The 17,362-nt window shown below is 43.8% G+C and overlaps 1 protein-coding gene across 1 annotated transcript in view; it reads left to right on the top strand.

The window, feature by feature from the left end:
- adgrv1 (adhesion G protein-coupled receptor V1) overlaps nt 1-16,769 on the top strand; it is a gene marked incomplete at its 5' end in the record, with an annotated part of 122,963 nt that extends 106,194 nt beyond the window's left edge. The window contains 3 exons of the mRNA XM_080004252.1: nt 8,938-9,126; nt 11,725-11,905; nt 16,603-16,769. Of these exons, the coding sequence (XP_079860378.1) occupies nt 8,938-9,126; nt 11,725-11,905; nt 16,603-16,721 (489 nt within the window). The 3' untranslated portion in view covers nt 16,722-16,769. The remainder of the gene's footprint in view (nt 1-8,937; nt 9,127-11,724; nt 11,906-16,602) is intronic.
- Between the last annotated feature and the right edge of the window lie 593 nt (nt 16,770-17,362).

Below are 17,362 nucleotides of genomic sequence, written 5' to 3'. Positions count from 1 at the left end.
ATAGCATGCTTTATAATGTTATTATTAATACAGTGGTACCTTGACATACGACTGCATCTACTAACAACTAATCCAAGATACGAGTAGCGTTAGTCGCGAAAATTTGTATCGACTTGCGACCGACTGCTCCAAGATACGACCGTGGTAATTCGCAGTTGGTGCATCAGCGGCCAGTCAGCAGTCAGTCAGCGGGCGACCTACATCGTGTGTGCGCGTAGTTCATGGCTTATCGATATTTTTTTATATTAACTGTGTTTGTGCTGTGTATTTTGTTTATTTTCACCCTTCATGATTTATATGGGAAAAATTGCCCCGAGATTACATTACATTACATTTAGCAGACGCTTTTATCCAAAGCGACTTACAATTGTTCAAACACCGACGGACGCAGCCATCAGGAGCAATTAGGGGTTAAGTGTCTTGCTCAAGGACACTACAGCATGCTAGCAGGAGCCTGGGATCAAACCAGCAACGTTTAGATCACTAGACCACCAGCTCTACCTCCTGAGCTACCATCCCCACAGAGATACGACTGTTTTAACATACGACTGTTCTTATAGAACGAATTACAGTCGTAAGTCGAGGTACCACTGTAGTAGTACAGGTACTCCTCACTTAACGACCTACCGGTTTAACGACTGATGGACGACCAGCTCTCTGACCAGTCTGTATTGCACTCTGCGTACAATACCGCGGCGTCTCAGTGTCAAGCATCTCAACACGCATCACCGTTCTCAGTCTCGTTCCCTCAGTCTGACAGCATTCACTACACTAGCGTTCTCAATGGCCACGCCCCCTTACCGTGAAATAACACGGGTCCACGCTTATCGACCAATTCGCTTAACGACCTGGTCCTAGGAACGGAACTCTGTCGTTAAGTGAGGAGTACCTGTATTATAGCAACTTTATCGGCGTTCCCAACATTACCCAACCCAAAGCCTTATGGCCGCAGGGAAGATCTTAAAGAAAAAACTACAAAGGAAAAAACACTACAAAAACATTTAAAACTGAGTTCCACCTTCCAGGACGGCTTAGCGGACTTTTATAAGTTCACAATTGTGATGTCTGGAATTGGGCACAGCGCTGGGAACATTTTCACCATTATTGTTCTCCCCTTTAAATAAAAGGGGACCTGTGATGCAAAACTCACCTTTTTCAGTGGTCGTGCACCTGCGTTTGGGTCTCTGATGGTCTGACTAACACACAAACTGTGAAATAAGACAACCCACTCAGTTTATTTTGAGCTGTCCTGAAACGAGTCGTTCACAAGTCAAGCCCTACGTCACGTTGGGCTTCGGTAGAATAAGAACCGCCCCCATCTGAGTAACTCAACAAACAAATATTTTAAAAGAAAGAGGAATTAATACCAACTGTCCATAAAGAAACTGCAGATGATGGAAATAAGTATTTAAAAAATAAATCTGCTGTGTGTTTCTTTCAAAACAAACTAAAATAAAGTATGCAGTAGTAAAACTCTAGGCTGCGGCACGCAATCCGCTGTGCGCTTCTCCAAACAAAACCAATAAAAATAGTGTGTTTTTGTTGTAGATGTATTTATTATTTTATTTTATTTTCTGACGTTTACATGAAACAAAAAAAACCCTCATGCGAGAGTTCCGGTGCGTCGCGGTGCGGCGTCCGTGTCCCCACCCATAAGCTTTGAAGCACGGCAACGAAAGTCGGAACAAACTTTTAAATTTGGACCCGTAGATCTAATAAGAGTGAAGATTCCACAACTGGATTGCTTATTTCTCACTTCAAATTTGTTCAGAAACAGATTTTGGTGGACTGATAAAGGGAAATCTTAAATCTGAAAGGAGTAAATTCAACGAAACCCGGAAGCCATGCTCAAACCCCATTGGCTCACAGAACCTGGGACGTGTGCTCAAACCCCATTGGTTTACAGAACCCGGGGCCTCGGGAGGGTGGCTCCTCCCACAAAAAACTGACAATTTTGGAACAGGAGGATATAGAGCTGTAATGTATAATCTGAGCGGTATTTTCAGCAAAAAAAATCTAAAATGTTTTGGGGCCTCATGGACCTATATTAACTTGTGAAAAAAAAGAAACATAATAGGTCCTCTTTAGTGTAACCAATACTAGATTATGAAGTGAGTGGTTTTCCAAGAGATGATGGAGAGCTTTTCAAACCCCAGTTCTAATTGACTGCATATGACAACACTGTTGAAGTCTTTAAATGGTGGCGTAGTGCAATTCACACATTTACCACAGCTATTTACTCATCGTGTTTGCATCGTTACAGTGTCAGTGAGCTCCCTGGCCCTTACAACGAATAATCTATTGATTTTGTAATCCACCAGACTCAGAATGTGTGTGTGTGTGTGTGTGTGTGTGTGTGCGTGCGTGCGTGCGTGCGTGCGTGCGTGCGTGCGTGCGTGCGTGCGTGCGTGCGTGTAGTTTGCACTACCCAGCCACATCTGTGGGCCTGTGTTTGTTTTGCTGACTTAGTGGGTGAGGAAGTCATGGGGGCTACTCCAGACTCCACTTGAAGCTTTGTTGTCTCTGATTTGCGAGATGGAGAGCCAACCCAGGCCCGTCCCTCTGTAGCCGCTCAACCTCCAACCCTCGAAGTTCAAACTCGCTTTGTCCACGTTTCATTCCTCTGTCTCTGCATCCCTTCCTCTTTAGGTCTGTCTCTGTCCATCTAGCGTCCAGTCAGTCTTCCCTTCGCTCTCTCTCTCTCTCTCTCTCTCTCTCTCTCTCTCTCTTCGCTACCCGCCCTGGTTCCCTCCTCATCTCTCCTCTATATATCATATAGAGGAGAGATGAGGTATATATCAGGGAAGATAAGAAGGGTGGCCCTGATGGGATGCAGGACGACTCTATTCCCAAATATAAAGCCACGGCCATTAGGAACTGTTATCTGATATGAAAGGGTTTCATTAAAGGCCGACTTCAGCGATGAGGGGTCGACCCTTTCAGTGCTTACAACATTTGATAGCGTTTGTTGTTTCATCGAAAATAAGCCCTGTCCTCATGAGAATTGACGACAAGGTTTTATTTTTTCCGGTCGTTTCTACAGTTGTTCGGTAACCCCACACCCCCCACCCACCTTCTACAAAAAGAGGCTTTTCTTTGTACGCCAGTCCGTAAAATGCCTCTGGCCCAGACTATTATTGTATTGGAGACTTCATCTGCCCGTTAAGTGTGCCGCCAAGGGTCAGTGGAAACACGGGTCAATATGTGGCGTCCACGTGTAAAAGACGACAGTCCACCAAATTAAACGCCTTCTGTTGGAAGAGAGACTAATAAAGAGAGGCGACGTCATCGTCAACAACCTATGTCGCACTTCGCATTTGTCTGTCAGTTTGTATTGTGTTGGCTGCCATCGGTGACATCACATGGTCAGTTTCCTAAACTCACCAATAAGACAACTGCAGCCGAATATAGTATATCCTTTGGTAGATTACATTACAACCTCCGCTCCAATGGCCAAAGACCCAACTGAGGTCTTTGGCCATTGGAGCGGTCAATGAGCGCAGTGGGGTCTTTGGCTGCTCAAAACCATAACAGGAAAGTCTCAAAAGTACAGGATGGTCATCAACATATATCTTAAATTTCAGTTGTCTTACTTGTATCAGTCACCCGTGCTGATATGACATGCAAAGGTTATATGCAAAGGACAACAGTCCACCAAAATAAACGGCTTCTGTTCCGAAGAGAGGACAAATAAAAAGAAGCGACGTCATCGTCAACAGCCGATGTTGCGCTTCACATTTGTCTGTGAATATTGTGTTGGCTGACGTCGGTGACATCACATGGTCAGTTTCCAAAACTCACCAATAAGACAACAGTATACTATTATAGTATAAGTATATTGTTTGCTGCTGCTGATCGTATTAGTGACTTTGCTTGGACAAAAGCATGTTTTTTTGTAGATTTTAATGTTGCTTTCATTTGACTGAGGAGAAATAGAAACGGTTTAATCTCACTGAAGGACTTTGGCTGAAAGGCTTGTACTTTCCCCTCTGTGGTGTCCTTCATTTGTTATTGTCTTTAGGCTTTCTGGGCTCCTCTGTATTTTCCTTTGAAATGTCTTCAATGTGCACATGCACACATACACACACACACACACACACACACACACACACACACACACACACACACACACACACACACACACACACACACACACTGAGAATCCTCATTGTACCTTACCAGCTCTATGAGAATCTGCAGAATATCCATAGGGAAAAGAAGAAGAACAACAAACCTTATAGCAACACATTACAGCCAATTAGGGTTTGGCACTCGGAGAGCTCTGTGAATGTCTATGCAGTCAGTATACGCAGGCAGTATTATTTTAGCACGTGGATGGTGGATAAAACTCAGGCATGATCAGCTCCAAAGATGGCTCAAGTCTGAATCAACCCTAATCTCAGGGCTTGGAAAAAAGACCACAGCTCCTCTAAAGGCTTGATGCAGGTCTTTTATTAAAACAAAGGAGGATTCAACATTGTGAAACAGACAGGTGAGGAACCTCTGAAGTAAATTGTATCCAAGGACATCGATTAGCAGTAAACAAAACAAACAAAACTCCTATCTGACCTAGTTTCACAAAGAGCAACTCTGTCTATTAATGTCTGTGTGACAGTCGCCATTCCAAGTATGGCGACAATTAGAGCTGTGTGTGTGTGTGTGTGGTGTGTGTGTGAGGGGGGGGGAGGTTTGCATTCACATATCTAACCAATAAAGGAAGGAATCTGTTCTCTGTCTGTCTGTCCAATCTCTGTCTGTCCAGGCTCTGTATGTATGTCCTTTGATTATCTCGACAACCATTCATCAAATCTACTTCACACTTGCCGGGTGTATTGCCCGGGACCTAAGGATGTGCAGTCTCGAATTTGGTGCAATTTGGACCCCCTACACATGTTATATTAATAAACAGCGAGCCAGCAAGGGGGTCTTCCCCTAAGAAACCGCGAGTCAGCGAAGGGCGGGGCTTCCCCTGAGGAACCAGGAGCCAGCGGGGGGCGGGGCTTCCCCCGAGAAAGCGCGAGCCAGCGGGGGGCGGGGCTTCCCGTGGAAAGCCATCGGCTCGTTCCGAACCGGCATGTTTGGTGTGGACACGTGACACGTGTATTGTTAATAAACTTTGAACAAACAAGCGAACAGTGAGTTTATCCAGACGCGCACCTTACATGAAAAAAAAAGTATTTTTCCTGTTTCCAGTGTATTTCCCCGATTCTTTGAACGGGCACTGTGCCAGTTTTTATTAATCAGATATAGCCACATTATAATGAAATTCATATAATAAAAAGGTCCCCATGCATTACCCAACATGTAAATTGTTTAATGTACTGGTAAGTCTACTAAATCTACGACTACATTTTCTTTTTTTTTGTTTTGTTTTTTTCTGTAAATTATTTATTTATTTTTTGACCAGTGAATTATATTCAAGGTAATAGCAATCACTACTGATCATGTCCACATGAATGCATGAAAACAAAGAGCTAATAAGCTATTTCTTATATTCACAAGGTTTCACGTTGGAAACCCTTCAAAACAAATGAGGAAACATTGGCATTATGTGTCCACCTGTTTGAGGCCAAATTTCAGTTCTACAAGCTTTTGATTCTCAGTTTATCTTCCACCAGATGTAGCAACTTTGATGCTGCGAGTTTCCATATGGCCGATGGTGTGGATGTTACAAGCTGTTTTATGTGTAGTTTTCGGAGGCACTGTGAACCGGTTCATGTTGTTTCCTTGTGGCGGTGGGTTTTCCATGAGGAGAATTTTCCATGTTTACCTCGTAAAGTGTTGTTGTGGCTGCAGTTGTTTGCGATTATGTGGCCCACAACAGCTGATTTTATATATATTTATATATATATATATATATATATATATATATATATATAAAGCAATCACAGATGTTACAGCTGACTTTAGACTTGCGTACACGCTTGCTGCATGTGTGTAATGTGGTACTGATTCCCATGTTTGTACAAATAAGCCTTTGCTTCTGGGCTGGGGATCTCGGAAAAAAAACACAAAATGGTTGGCATTGATGATGGGGAAAGTGATGCTTTGGAGTTGTTATTATCGCCAAAGATGGATAAATTATAGCCAAATATGGATGATGGAGGGATGGATGGATGGATGGATAGATAGATAGATAGATAGATTGATAGATACTAAAGATATGTAGATGGATGGATATGTAGATAGGTATGTTGATTGATAGATAGACAGGTAGATTGATAGGTTGATAGGTAGATCTTAGACCTATTTCTTCGATTTATTTCTCTCTCTTTGCATTCCTCTCCCTTTCTCCAGTCTTACACATTAGCCTTCTGCAGACACATATGCACCAGATCCAGCTGAACTATGAGACAATAAGCCAATCATTGCAGCATCCCTCCTCATTACTCTCATTACTTTGTCCACTGTTGGTAAATCGAACCTAATTGCTTCGTCACGGTTGCATAAATAGACAACAGGCTGCTCTGCAGCAGCTCGGCGGCACCAGAAGCTGGCGCAATTCAATTGCACCCCTGCCTCCCTCATTCATGGGGCCAGAAATAGGCCTGAATTTGTCCACATTTGCCCCAATTAGGCCATATTGTAATGAGAGAAGCAGGTCCTGACAACATGCAGACATACAAACACAGTCAGCAAGAGAAATAAGACTCATTCCTCTAATAAACAGGAAAGCACCTCCCTTCCCGCCTGCTTTCCTGGTGGCCTTTCTTCTCTCCTGTGCTGGCCGGGCCACACGTCCTGTTAATGATCAGCTGCTAATCACCCTCGGTATCAATCTATCGATGTAACCACGACACACCCACACCACGCACACATTTGTACGCATGTGTCGATGCATGGTGGCCCCAGCACAACACCTAACCCTTCCTAAACCAAATGTTCCCCTTTCAAAAGGAGAAACGGGTCAAAAAACAAGTACAAGCCTAAACTTTAGTTCTCCAACACAGACGCACAGACTACACAGATGTACAGTGAAACGCAGACTGTCACAGATCCACACGCCACACGAGTGGCGTTGTCAGAGGCCTCCGGCACAGAGACACAGACAATGGAATAGAAACATCAGCAGTTAATTGTAGAGAGTGGGCTAGGTGGAACAAGCCCCGGAGCAGATGGACAGCATGTCATGATAAGTGTTCCTCTCCTGTGTGTGTGTGTGTGTGTGTGTGTGTGTGTGTGTGTGTGTGTGTGTGTGTGTGTGTGGGGATGAAGGTTTTAACCTGTTGCTTGTTGATTAGTCAAAGAGCAACAGGCAAACAGCCACCCTGATCCTGGGCCCAATTACCTAGACCCAGGACCGGTTTGGCTGCTCAAACCACACCATCCCCACACCACACAGACATTCACATGAACTCAGGCTCAAAGTTGACACACTCGTTGCCTTCACCCTGCCCACTTCAAGTCAGGAGTGGGCAAAGCCACGGCTAACGATCTTATTAGTCTGTTCTGTGTGTGGATCCATTTCCGAAGTGCAAAATTTCGTCCCCATCTTACAAGTCAGCTGCGGTGTGTCCTATCGGCTACCTCACAAAAGCACACTGTGTTGACTGTTGGTTTCCCTGTGTCCATGCAGGTGTCCCATCGGGTGCACAGGTAATGATGATTGTCTGCACTTTGCTCCGCCGCAGATAACGCCGCAGTCTTTTCTCTGGGATTGATATCTGCTGTTAATCAGCTGTACGGCAGCCATTAGCGATGGATTGGTGCCTAGCACAGCCTGTTTGCAGAAGGTTGGGTTCCAGTTTGGTGTTCCAGTTCTTGACATGCAAGGCAGCAGGCATGAATTTGAGTTCATCTGGATGAAAAAAACAATTCACAGACAATTTACATCACAATTGTGGCCTTCGTGCCTTCTTTCCCATCAACACAGAAACATGTAACAGTAGATTTTAACTAATTAGTTGATAGAAAAACAAGATAGTGTGCCTCTCTACTATTTTCATGAGCTGTTTACAAAATATCTTTTCTGTTGGTTTCATGCACTGTGGGATTTACTGTCACCACCAATGTAACGTTGTGATTATGACATAAAAACCTATTAGAACATGAGTTATCCCCATGAATCTGGGAAAACCCCGCATGTCTGCCTGTGTTGATATGGGTATGAATGTGTTTGTGTTTCGTGCACACACATTATCGTGCACTTCGTCTCTGTCAGAGGCGGCCGTCACGGCCCAGTCAATGGCTGTTGTGAAATTCAGGAGGCGTCTGTGGTATCTTGCGCGGAGGCGTCGCTGGGTAATTCGCGGCCGCCCGCCGTTGACTTTAGGTGCAACTGGTGACTGGGAAATGAGGAGGAGAATGCGGTCGTACCAGTGTCAGCACTGACGTCACGCCCATGGGGTGATGTCAGGACATTCCAAAATGCTCCAAAACCCAACCTTGTCTTCGCGTCGTGCGTCTGAAGCTGTACAGCTTAGATTCTTTTCATCTTTTATTTTGGTTATGCACTGCAGCTTTTGATCTCGAAGACGGGAGTTTCAGATTTTGTGCATGCAGCTGGAATTTTAATTTATAGCGAAAGCGAGACAGAATTAGGCGAAATTCAAAAGAATGCTTCCCTTTTGACTTTTAAATGGCCATTTAGGCTTTAGCCCATTTACTGTATGGCAAAATGAAATAACATTGACAAAAATATGTGTTACTGCAATTGTCAGTGGGACTAGGAGATCGTTTTTAAGTTGGTTTCTGACCATGTCATTCCAATATCCCAAAAGCAGCTTATACTGTAGAGACATTATTAGAAACCTAAAAATGTTAGCTATCACCAGGAAAATGGTCACGGGTAAAGTTCAAGTTGAAGAGATTATTTGTCACGGTTAAAACTCAAGTTGACACCCATATAAGTCTGATAATATACAAGAAACACAGGGATTCAGAAACACAGAATTACGATTTTTGTTACATCTTTGTTTTGTTACATCTTCTTTACAGGGCCTGTATGTGTTTGCCGTGTACTTCTTCATGCACAACCAGCTGTGCTGGCCGGCCAAAGCCAGCTACACGGTGGAGATGAGCGGCCATGGTGCCCCTGACTCTACCTACCAGGGCGGGGGCGCCGCCACAGTGGGGGGAGGCGACATCAGCAAATCCACCCAGAACCTCATCAGTGCCATGGAGGAGGTAGGAAAGGCGGGGCACACACACGGACACACACATGCACACGCACGCACGCACGCACGCACACACACACACACACACACACACACACACACACAGTAACTGTGGCTGAATCGGGCTCCATAGGACACCCAGCTTTCCTCTGTTTGCTTTACATTGACTCAGCAAAACCCCCAATTGCTGTTGCAGGGGAGAGGGGGCCATTATGTAATCTGCACCAAAGAATGTGTGTGTAAGTGTGCATGTCACTTTAAATTTTTTCCCAGCTCCCACTAACACCCGCATAAGCATGTCATGTGACTCAGTTTCCCAAGCTTCTGTCTGAACCTATAAAAAAAATTATATATATATATATATATTGACATTTCACAAAAAAATATTTTCCAATCTCATGTAACTCTCTACTTAGGGTCATGTCTAAGTCATATGACCTCCAGTTACCAGTATAATTTGATGCAACATTTGCTCATTGAGCCACAATTAATTCATAAAGAAAATCTATTAGTTATGTTGTTGTGTCTTTATTTTCCTCAGTGGTGGTACCCATGATGCCCTGCAATTGGTTTTGATAAATGTTAAAGATGTTTTTACCTCATTAAGCCACATTGAGCTTCATTAAGCCTTTTAGAATATCCCCATATATTCCTTTATATTATGTACAGAATATACATAAATATATTTTTTAATATATACATATATGCTGTCTACATGTGTGTGTGTGTGTGTGTGTGTGTGTGTGTGTGTGTGTGTGTGTGTGTGTGTGTGTGTGTGTGTGTGTGTGTGTGTGTGTGTGTGTGCGCTTCACACACTCACATACTGTGCAAACACACACACACACACACACACAGACACACACTGCTCACAGTTTGGCCAAGTTGGCCCCTGGAGAATACCCTATAAGGAACTAGTCTGAGAACAGGAGAGGATGGAGGGATGAGAGGAGAGGAGAGCCGAGATGGGAAGAGAGAGAGAGAGACCGGGGGGGGGGGGGAGAAAGAATGGGCAGAGAACATTATTACTCGTGGGAGCAGAATCCTCCACTCAGTAACTACATCACTACTCTCTCTCTCTCTCCCTCCCTCTCTCTCTCTCTCTCTCTCTCTCTCTCTCTCTCTCCCTCTCTCTCTCTGATCCTGAGAATCCAGTAATCTTGTTTTATTCATGAGAGCACACTGACTGTCTAAGATTTGGCAACTCTGGTGCAGCCTGGTATATAAATGAGCCACAAACCAGCGGAGAGAGAGAGAGAGAGAAAGAGAGAGAGAGAGAGAGAGAGAGAGAGAGAAGCGAGAATAACTTACAAGAGAGAAGGAGAAGCACAGAGAAGTGAACGTAGCGTCTGGTAGTACTAGATAGAAACTGTTTAACACATTTCAACAGTCTGTAACAGAGCACGGAACACTTGCATGGCGGGTATTCAAGCAACCTATTATATTAATTATATTAGGAACTATAATAGTACAACATATAGGTATTATATACAACATAATTGTACACCCCACCCTCCTTAAGATGATTTTGCATATGTGTGGCACTTCATAATGTATTATCTCACTTAATTTAGAAAAAAAAACTGATATTGATGAAGTGTAGCCAAAACCAGTTTGCCACCAGATTTCAAAACTGATGCTGTCTCCAGCCTCAGGTCTCTCTCTCTCTCTCTCTCTCTCTCTCTCTCTCTCTCTCTCTCTCTCTCTCTCACTCTAGCGTTGAAAGTTTAGAATATTTTTCGAGAGTCCGTTTTTAAAGAGTCACTCCGTAAGAAGATTGATTCAATTTTATTTTTTCGTTCATTTGATTACTTTGGTGTAACGCCCGGTGAGTGAGGGGGGACGAGAGTCAGAAGAGTCGGTTTGGCTAAATTATTTTTTTTTGGCCGAATGCAAAGTGTAAAATAAGTCAAACTCGATTTGAATTGCGCCTTGCCCCGCTTTTGCCTTGGACTTGAATTTGGACCTCAGTCATTCACTTCTGTTTCCCGACTCCAGTCCCCGAGTCATTTCAAAGATTTGTTCGCCACGACCAAATTGTTCGCAAGTCGCGAGTCACTATCCTCACAATCTTCATTTTATTTTCTTGACTTTCTCACTTTCCATTTTTTATCTTGTATATTGATTTCTCTTGTCCTTTACTGTTACGATTTTTTTTTTTTTTTTTAAATCCTGTCCTCTGTTGAACCGGGGTTGAGCACATTAGCCCATTAGCCATGATTTAGGGTGACGCCTTAAGGCTGTGACCCGGCTTTCACCCCCTGAACCCGGCGTCACCCCGCGGAGGCCTGCCGCCACCCCGCCCTCCGTCTGACCCCGACTTATCATTCACATGGATTCAGCGCTGGCAGAGACGGCAATTCTCTGAATTAAGTGTGAGACCAGCAGTCAAAACCGGGCCCTTGACCCTTTTTTAGCCCTGAATTGATGTCACGTTAATATTTTTGACTGTGATGCGATCAATTTGATATGCAAAGTCATCACCAGTGGACTGCCTTGGATTAAAGACTTTCGCACCATAACTAGTATGGTGTATAGTGGATTATATCGCTCACATCTGAAATGGAATTTGAAATCTGTGTGTGTGTGTGTGTGTGTGTGTGTGTGTCAGGTGTCTGCGGATTGGGATCGAGCCTCGCTGCGGCCCGGCAGCCAGCCGGACAGCCTGTACAAGCCCAGTCCGGCGCTGGGGACCTACAGCAGCGAGGGCGGGGGCTTCATCAACACCAACCTGGTCGCCGGCGACGAAGACTCGCAGGAGTTCGACGATCTCATATTCGCCTTAAAAACCGGTGAGGGGGGCTTCACCTTCACAAGGCGTCTTTGTTATTTAGGGGTGTGTGTGTGTATGTGTGTGTGTGTGTGATTTGTGTGTGTGTGTGTGTGTGTGTGTGTGTGTGTGTGTCGCGCACACCGATTAGCATGGGCCCGAGTTCGTCGTCTCTCTGCTGACCCCCACTTCCTGCTCCCATGGAAACTGTTTCTCCTCCATCAATATCAATGTTTAATGAGCTGAGAGCTCAAACCGCTCGATATATCAGCTATGCTAACACACACACACACACACACACACACACAGCACTCTGCACTCGTTCAAATTACTGAGTAATTGATTTAAGTGTTTTAAGTGAATAAGAATCAAGCATCATCGAGAGCCACTTCATCCAAGAGCCAAGCGGCACTCAATGTGCGGGCACACCGTAAATATAAATAGGAATTAAAGTATTTAAGTATTGTTTTTTATTCAAACTGAAAAATGATCAGATTGAGACAGTTGTTTGTCTTTGAAAGCTCGAAATCTGTAGCGGTTATTCCCTTCTAAAACCAAAGGTGTTTGTCTGCTGAACAAAAAGTGAAACGGTCAGTAATTACCACGATTTATACCTTTTTCACACCTAAAATTAGGGGGATTACATGTGGGGGGGGGGGGGGGGGGTTAAACCTGGGTAAACTCGCTAAAAAATAGGGGATTGACACCTTTCCCATTGCCAGGAGAAAATACTGTTTTTTTCTGGCTCGTCATGTTCGTCGTCACAAACACCCGCACCCACACCCGCACTGGTCCTTCTGCGGCGGTGAGCAGGGACCGGCTCGGAGCGACGCTGGAGTGACTCGGAGCCCGGCTGGGAGCGTGGGGGTCGTCCGCTGTCAAGTCAATAACTTCTGATTTCGATTTTTGTTTCTAAATGCGATATGAAATAATGGAATGATACACGGATATTCCTGTCTGTTTAAGCGCCAACGTCTGGAACTTCAGCGCGCGTCACATCGCGCAGGTAAAGGGGCCAAAATGAGCGGGTCGACCAGGGTGTCCTGTTCACATCAGAGCCCATCGGAGGTGGAGCCGATTAAAACCCGTGTCTGTTGATTTGACCCGGGACTGAGACCCGGGTGTTGCCTTTCCCACTGATGACAAATGGATGTTAGCGGGTGTTACCCGGTTGCAGTGGGAAAGGGGTATCAGTTCTAAAAGCTTCTCAAAACTTTAGAACGGCAATTCCGCAATATCACACTGCTCAATAAATGGCAGGATTAGTTCAGATATTTTTTTGCGATACAATTGTATTGAAGTTTCAATTTTAATACATAGACATATTTTATACATCCCCAGCACCCTTATTAGCCCTCCCTCCCTCCCCCTACAATCCTTGGCAAAAAACAACAAAAAAAAAGAAAAGGATGAATAAATGAATTAACAAAAAATAAAAACACATCCACAAAGACAATGACAAGCTAAATACAAGTAGCTTACAATGCATGATTATTTTTACCCGTTTTTCTACTGTTTCTGCTGTTGTGTCTCCAGAAATGGAGATAATAGCGATAAACTTTAAACCAGTCAGTGATGAGCAGCAATGTTAGTCCCACCTCCAAGGTTTCAAGATTTTTAAGATTCAAGATTTTTATTTGTCACATACATATACATACTTCCATACATATATGCAGTGAAATGTAATATGTAGGTCCTACGTGGCTCAGTAGGTCCCAAATCCAGACATGCAATCGCAAGAATTTGTGGTTTCTGAAGAATGAGGGTCCCCATTTGTGATGGTGAAGGAGGACGAGATAGAAAAGGACAGAAGGTCAGGGGCTCAGTAGATGCATCCGTTTAAAACTTGGAGGCTGATCAACATTCTCGGTGCAAACTGGGCCCGTGGGACTCAGGGCTGGAGATCCCATTTACCATCCTCATCTCCAAAATACGCAACTTGTCGCAGTGGACGCACAAACAAATTAAAATTCCCCTTTCCTCACGTCCCGTTCCCTCAGCGGGCGTGAGTTAATTAAGGGCTATTAAGGGGTGAGTTTGGATAATCGACTATTTCTCACAATAACTCAAGAGTTATCTATATACAGTATGCTATATATACTGTTTAACAACTTGTCTTATATATACTGTATAACAACTTGTCTTATATATACTTTACAACAACTTGCTCCATTCTTATCTATTTCTCCGGTAAACAAGTCGGCCATTCGTCGCAGCCCTTATCTGCAAACTCAGCGATATGATGCAATCACGACTTCAATGTTCATTAGGTCAGCGCAGTAGGCGCTCTTCAAATGGGGATGACGTCAGGAAAGCGTAACTAGCAAATGGACCCTTGGGTGTCAAACTCCAAGAGGTATGGACGAGTGTTGTAGCAACACCACGACCTTCACCCTCTGCTCTGCCTGTGTGATACTGAACTTTTAACCTGGTTTCGGCCCAAGACCGCTCTCTCCGCAGGGAAGATAATTCTCTTAATCTTCTTTACATAACAAGGTACTGGCTAACAGAGGTCATAGCCGCAGTGTAATGAGGGTCTCCCCACCTCGTCTGCCAGTCAGCTATTAACATGCACAGCACCTTTGACGGCGCCTTGTTAGCAGCGCCTTGTGAGCAGCGCCTTGTGAGCAGTGCCTTGTGAGCAGCGCCTTGTTAGCAGCGCCTTGTTAGCAGCGCCGTTTTAGCCCCCTGGTCTGAGGCGTCTTTTCAGTCGCAGGGGCAACGGAATAGCGGGGCACACCTGGATTTTTTGTCCCCCTACTTTCAGGTATCACAGTAATAGAACGTTGGCGACAGTGACGTTGTTTACGGGGCGGGCGTCCAGTTGTTCTATGAAACGCCACCCCCGAATCCAAAACCGCCCCGCAGGGCACTGCTCTGCGTCCCCATCGCTCCCTCTCTGACGGTACCCACTGTGCCCGGGGCGCGCCGGCGATGGGGCGGTGTGAAGAGCGCGACAAAACGGTGTGTTTTTATTTTAGATGTAGGTTATTTTATTTTACTCCGTTTCCTTATTGAACGAAGCAAGAACCATCCGTGATGGGGACCCGTTCTATGTCACTTTGTCCGTCACCCCCACCCCCTTCCTCACCCATGTCCCTCCACTACATGGTACAATCCGCTGCCCATGCCCGGCCGTATATAGCTATCTGATAAAGACCTGAGCCCGGTGCTGTGCCGAATTGTACGCCTAGTTATGTCATCATTATTATTATTATTGGTTAAAGGTTGAAGATGTGTCATATAAAGTAAAGGTCTCAACGGCAAATAGCCAGGGGTAGAAATGCCCCCCCTCGTTCACCGCCCTTGAATTCCTTCTAAATTGCTGTTATGTGATCCTGATAGTGATGAAATGACTACAGCCGAGGAACAGGATTGGTTGGACGCGCCCTACCGTACTGTGTGGTACCATACCATAATGTCATTTATATGTGTTTATATAAGAGGTTTTACAACGCTGGGTGCTCTGTAACATGGTCGTTAGGTCTTTTAATGTGATTATAGCACCAGCGCTCAGCAGTTCCTACTGTAGCTTCCATGTTATATGTTCCAATATATATATATATATATATATGTATTTGTGCCTTTCAAGCGGCCCAAGGCCACACGCACAAAAATAATCAGCAGTTCAGCAGTTCTTACTGTAGCTTCCAAGTTGGCTTTGTGTTAATGCCGACGCCCACTCTTTAGTAGGAATTTAAAAAATGTGTGTATCATTTTATCATCAATAGAGAAAAAAATATATAATTTATATAGTACTGTAATGATAAATGCTGAGGGAAAAAATATGACTTTAAATTTAAAACGAAATGATTAGTTACTGAAAAAATGTTTGATATATATATATTTATATATATATATATATATATATATATATATATATATATATATATATATTTATAAATATTGTGAAGGAAATTCTTCCGCAATGATCGGTGAGGTTAATCTGCCCGCTACAAGAAGACAAAACTGAGAATATCCAAGATTACTTATTCTGCAGAATAAAGAGAAAGATTCAGTACTGTTCCAAAGCAGCGCTGGGATCAATCTAATATCACAGAGAAAGACAGGAGGCTTTATACAGGAGAACAGGGTGTGGTTTGGGTCAGAGGTCTCCAACAGGTCTGCGCCCACCTGTCTTCCTGGGTGCCCCCCCCTTCCTAGACAAGGGAAATAACAGGTACTTGCAAACTTGACCAGGCAGAATGGGGGTTGCATGACAATGCACTTCTAGATGTCCCCCATCTCTATAGAAGGTAAACAGGCCACGTGTGATCTGATTCTTTCATATTAGAATTGACATTGTAGGAGCAAAAACATTTCTCTTTACATAACTCTGGGGGGTTCCTGGGGGGACAGACACAAATGTTTTCAAACCCCCTTTTGGAGATAGAGGCCTTTGTCCTCATTCAAAATAGTTGATCGTAATAATTTTTCCCTCACAATATACGTATATATAAAATAAAAAAATGTTTTTAAATGTATTATTGTGATGATACATCCTTTTTTATTTACTTTAAAATCAAATATAAGCAGTGTTAAAGTGATAGATTAGATCAATATAGACAGAATTTATGTCATAGATTTTTTTTATTCACCTTCCCACACACACTATGCCAAACCCCCTGTTTTTTAATGTTTTGAATCTTAAGTGGAGACGGACTCAAATAATCAAATAATCACTGTGACATAAATAGTACTAATCTATTATTTTTTTAGGGACTGGCCTTAACCTCAGCGATAGCGAGTCAGCCCACGGGAGCCACGACGAGGGGAGCGTCGCCAACTCCCAGATCGTCGAGCTGAGAAGGATCCCCATCGCCGACACACACCTCTAACTTCCCACGGTATCCCAGAATCCTCCACTACTCCCTCCTTTTTCACACCAGAGGGGGGAGGGAGAGAGAGATAGAGATAGAGAGAGAGAGAGAGAGAGAGAGAGAGACTAGTATTTTTATACTTCATCTGCTTTTGCACTAAAATGTTGTTGGTTTTTTATATAGAATGTTTTCCTATAGCTGTTTGATATGATATGTATTGTATATGTGTTTTTTTATATATGTAAATGGACATATAAATGATTTACTAAATTTATTTCAGTATTATTTCAGTTGTTTTTCGGATAATGTGCTGCTCGTGTTTGTGTATATAGCGTTGTTTCCTCTTTTTTTTTTTTAGTTTTTAGTGAAAGACACTCGATGCTGCGAAGGGATGGAGATTGTGTAACATGGTTAATAAATAATTCACCAATCATTTTACATTGAGCCGTCTCCATTCATAACGCTGATATTGTTCTGTAGTCCAGCCGGCTGTCCAAGTGGCAAGTTTAATGTAGAGAGAGAGAGAGAGAGAGAGAACTTCTGGTGGTTATGTAACCATTGACGTTGAATGGCTGAGCAGGTCGGATCACATGATATGTGTATGAATGCGTGTGCCTCTCACGGAAACTTGCTCTGCACATAATTTGGGCAAACTTCTA

This window comes from Zeus faber (assembly GCF_960531495.2).
Source record: "Zeus faber genome assembly, chromosome: 7".
Classification (NCBI taxonomy): domain Eukaryota; kingdom Metazoa; phylum Chordata; class Actinopteri; order Zeiformes; family Zeidae; genus Zeus; species Zeus faber.
Note: the sequence above shows the minus strand (reverse complement) of the source record. Positions and strands in the feature narration are given on the sequence as shown.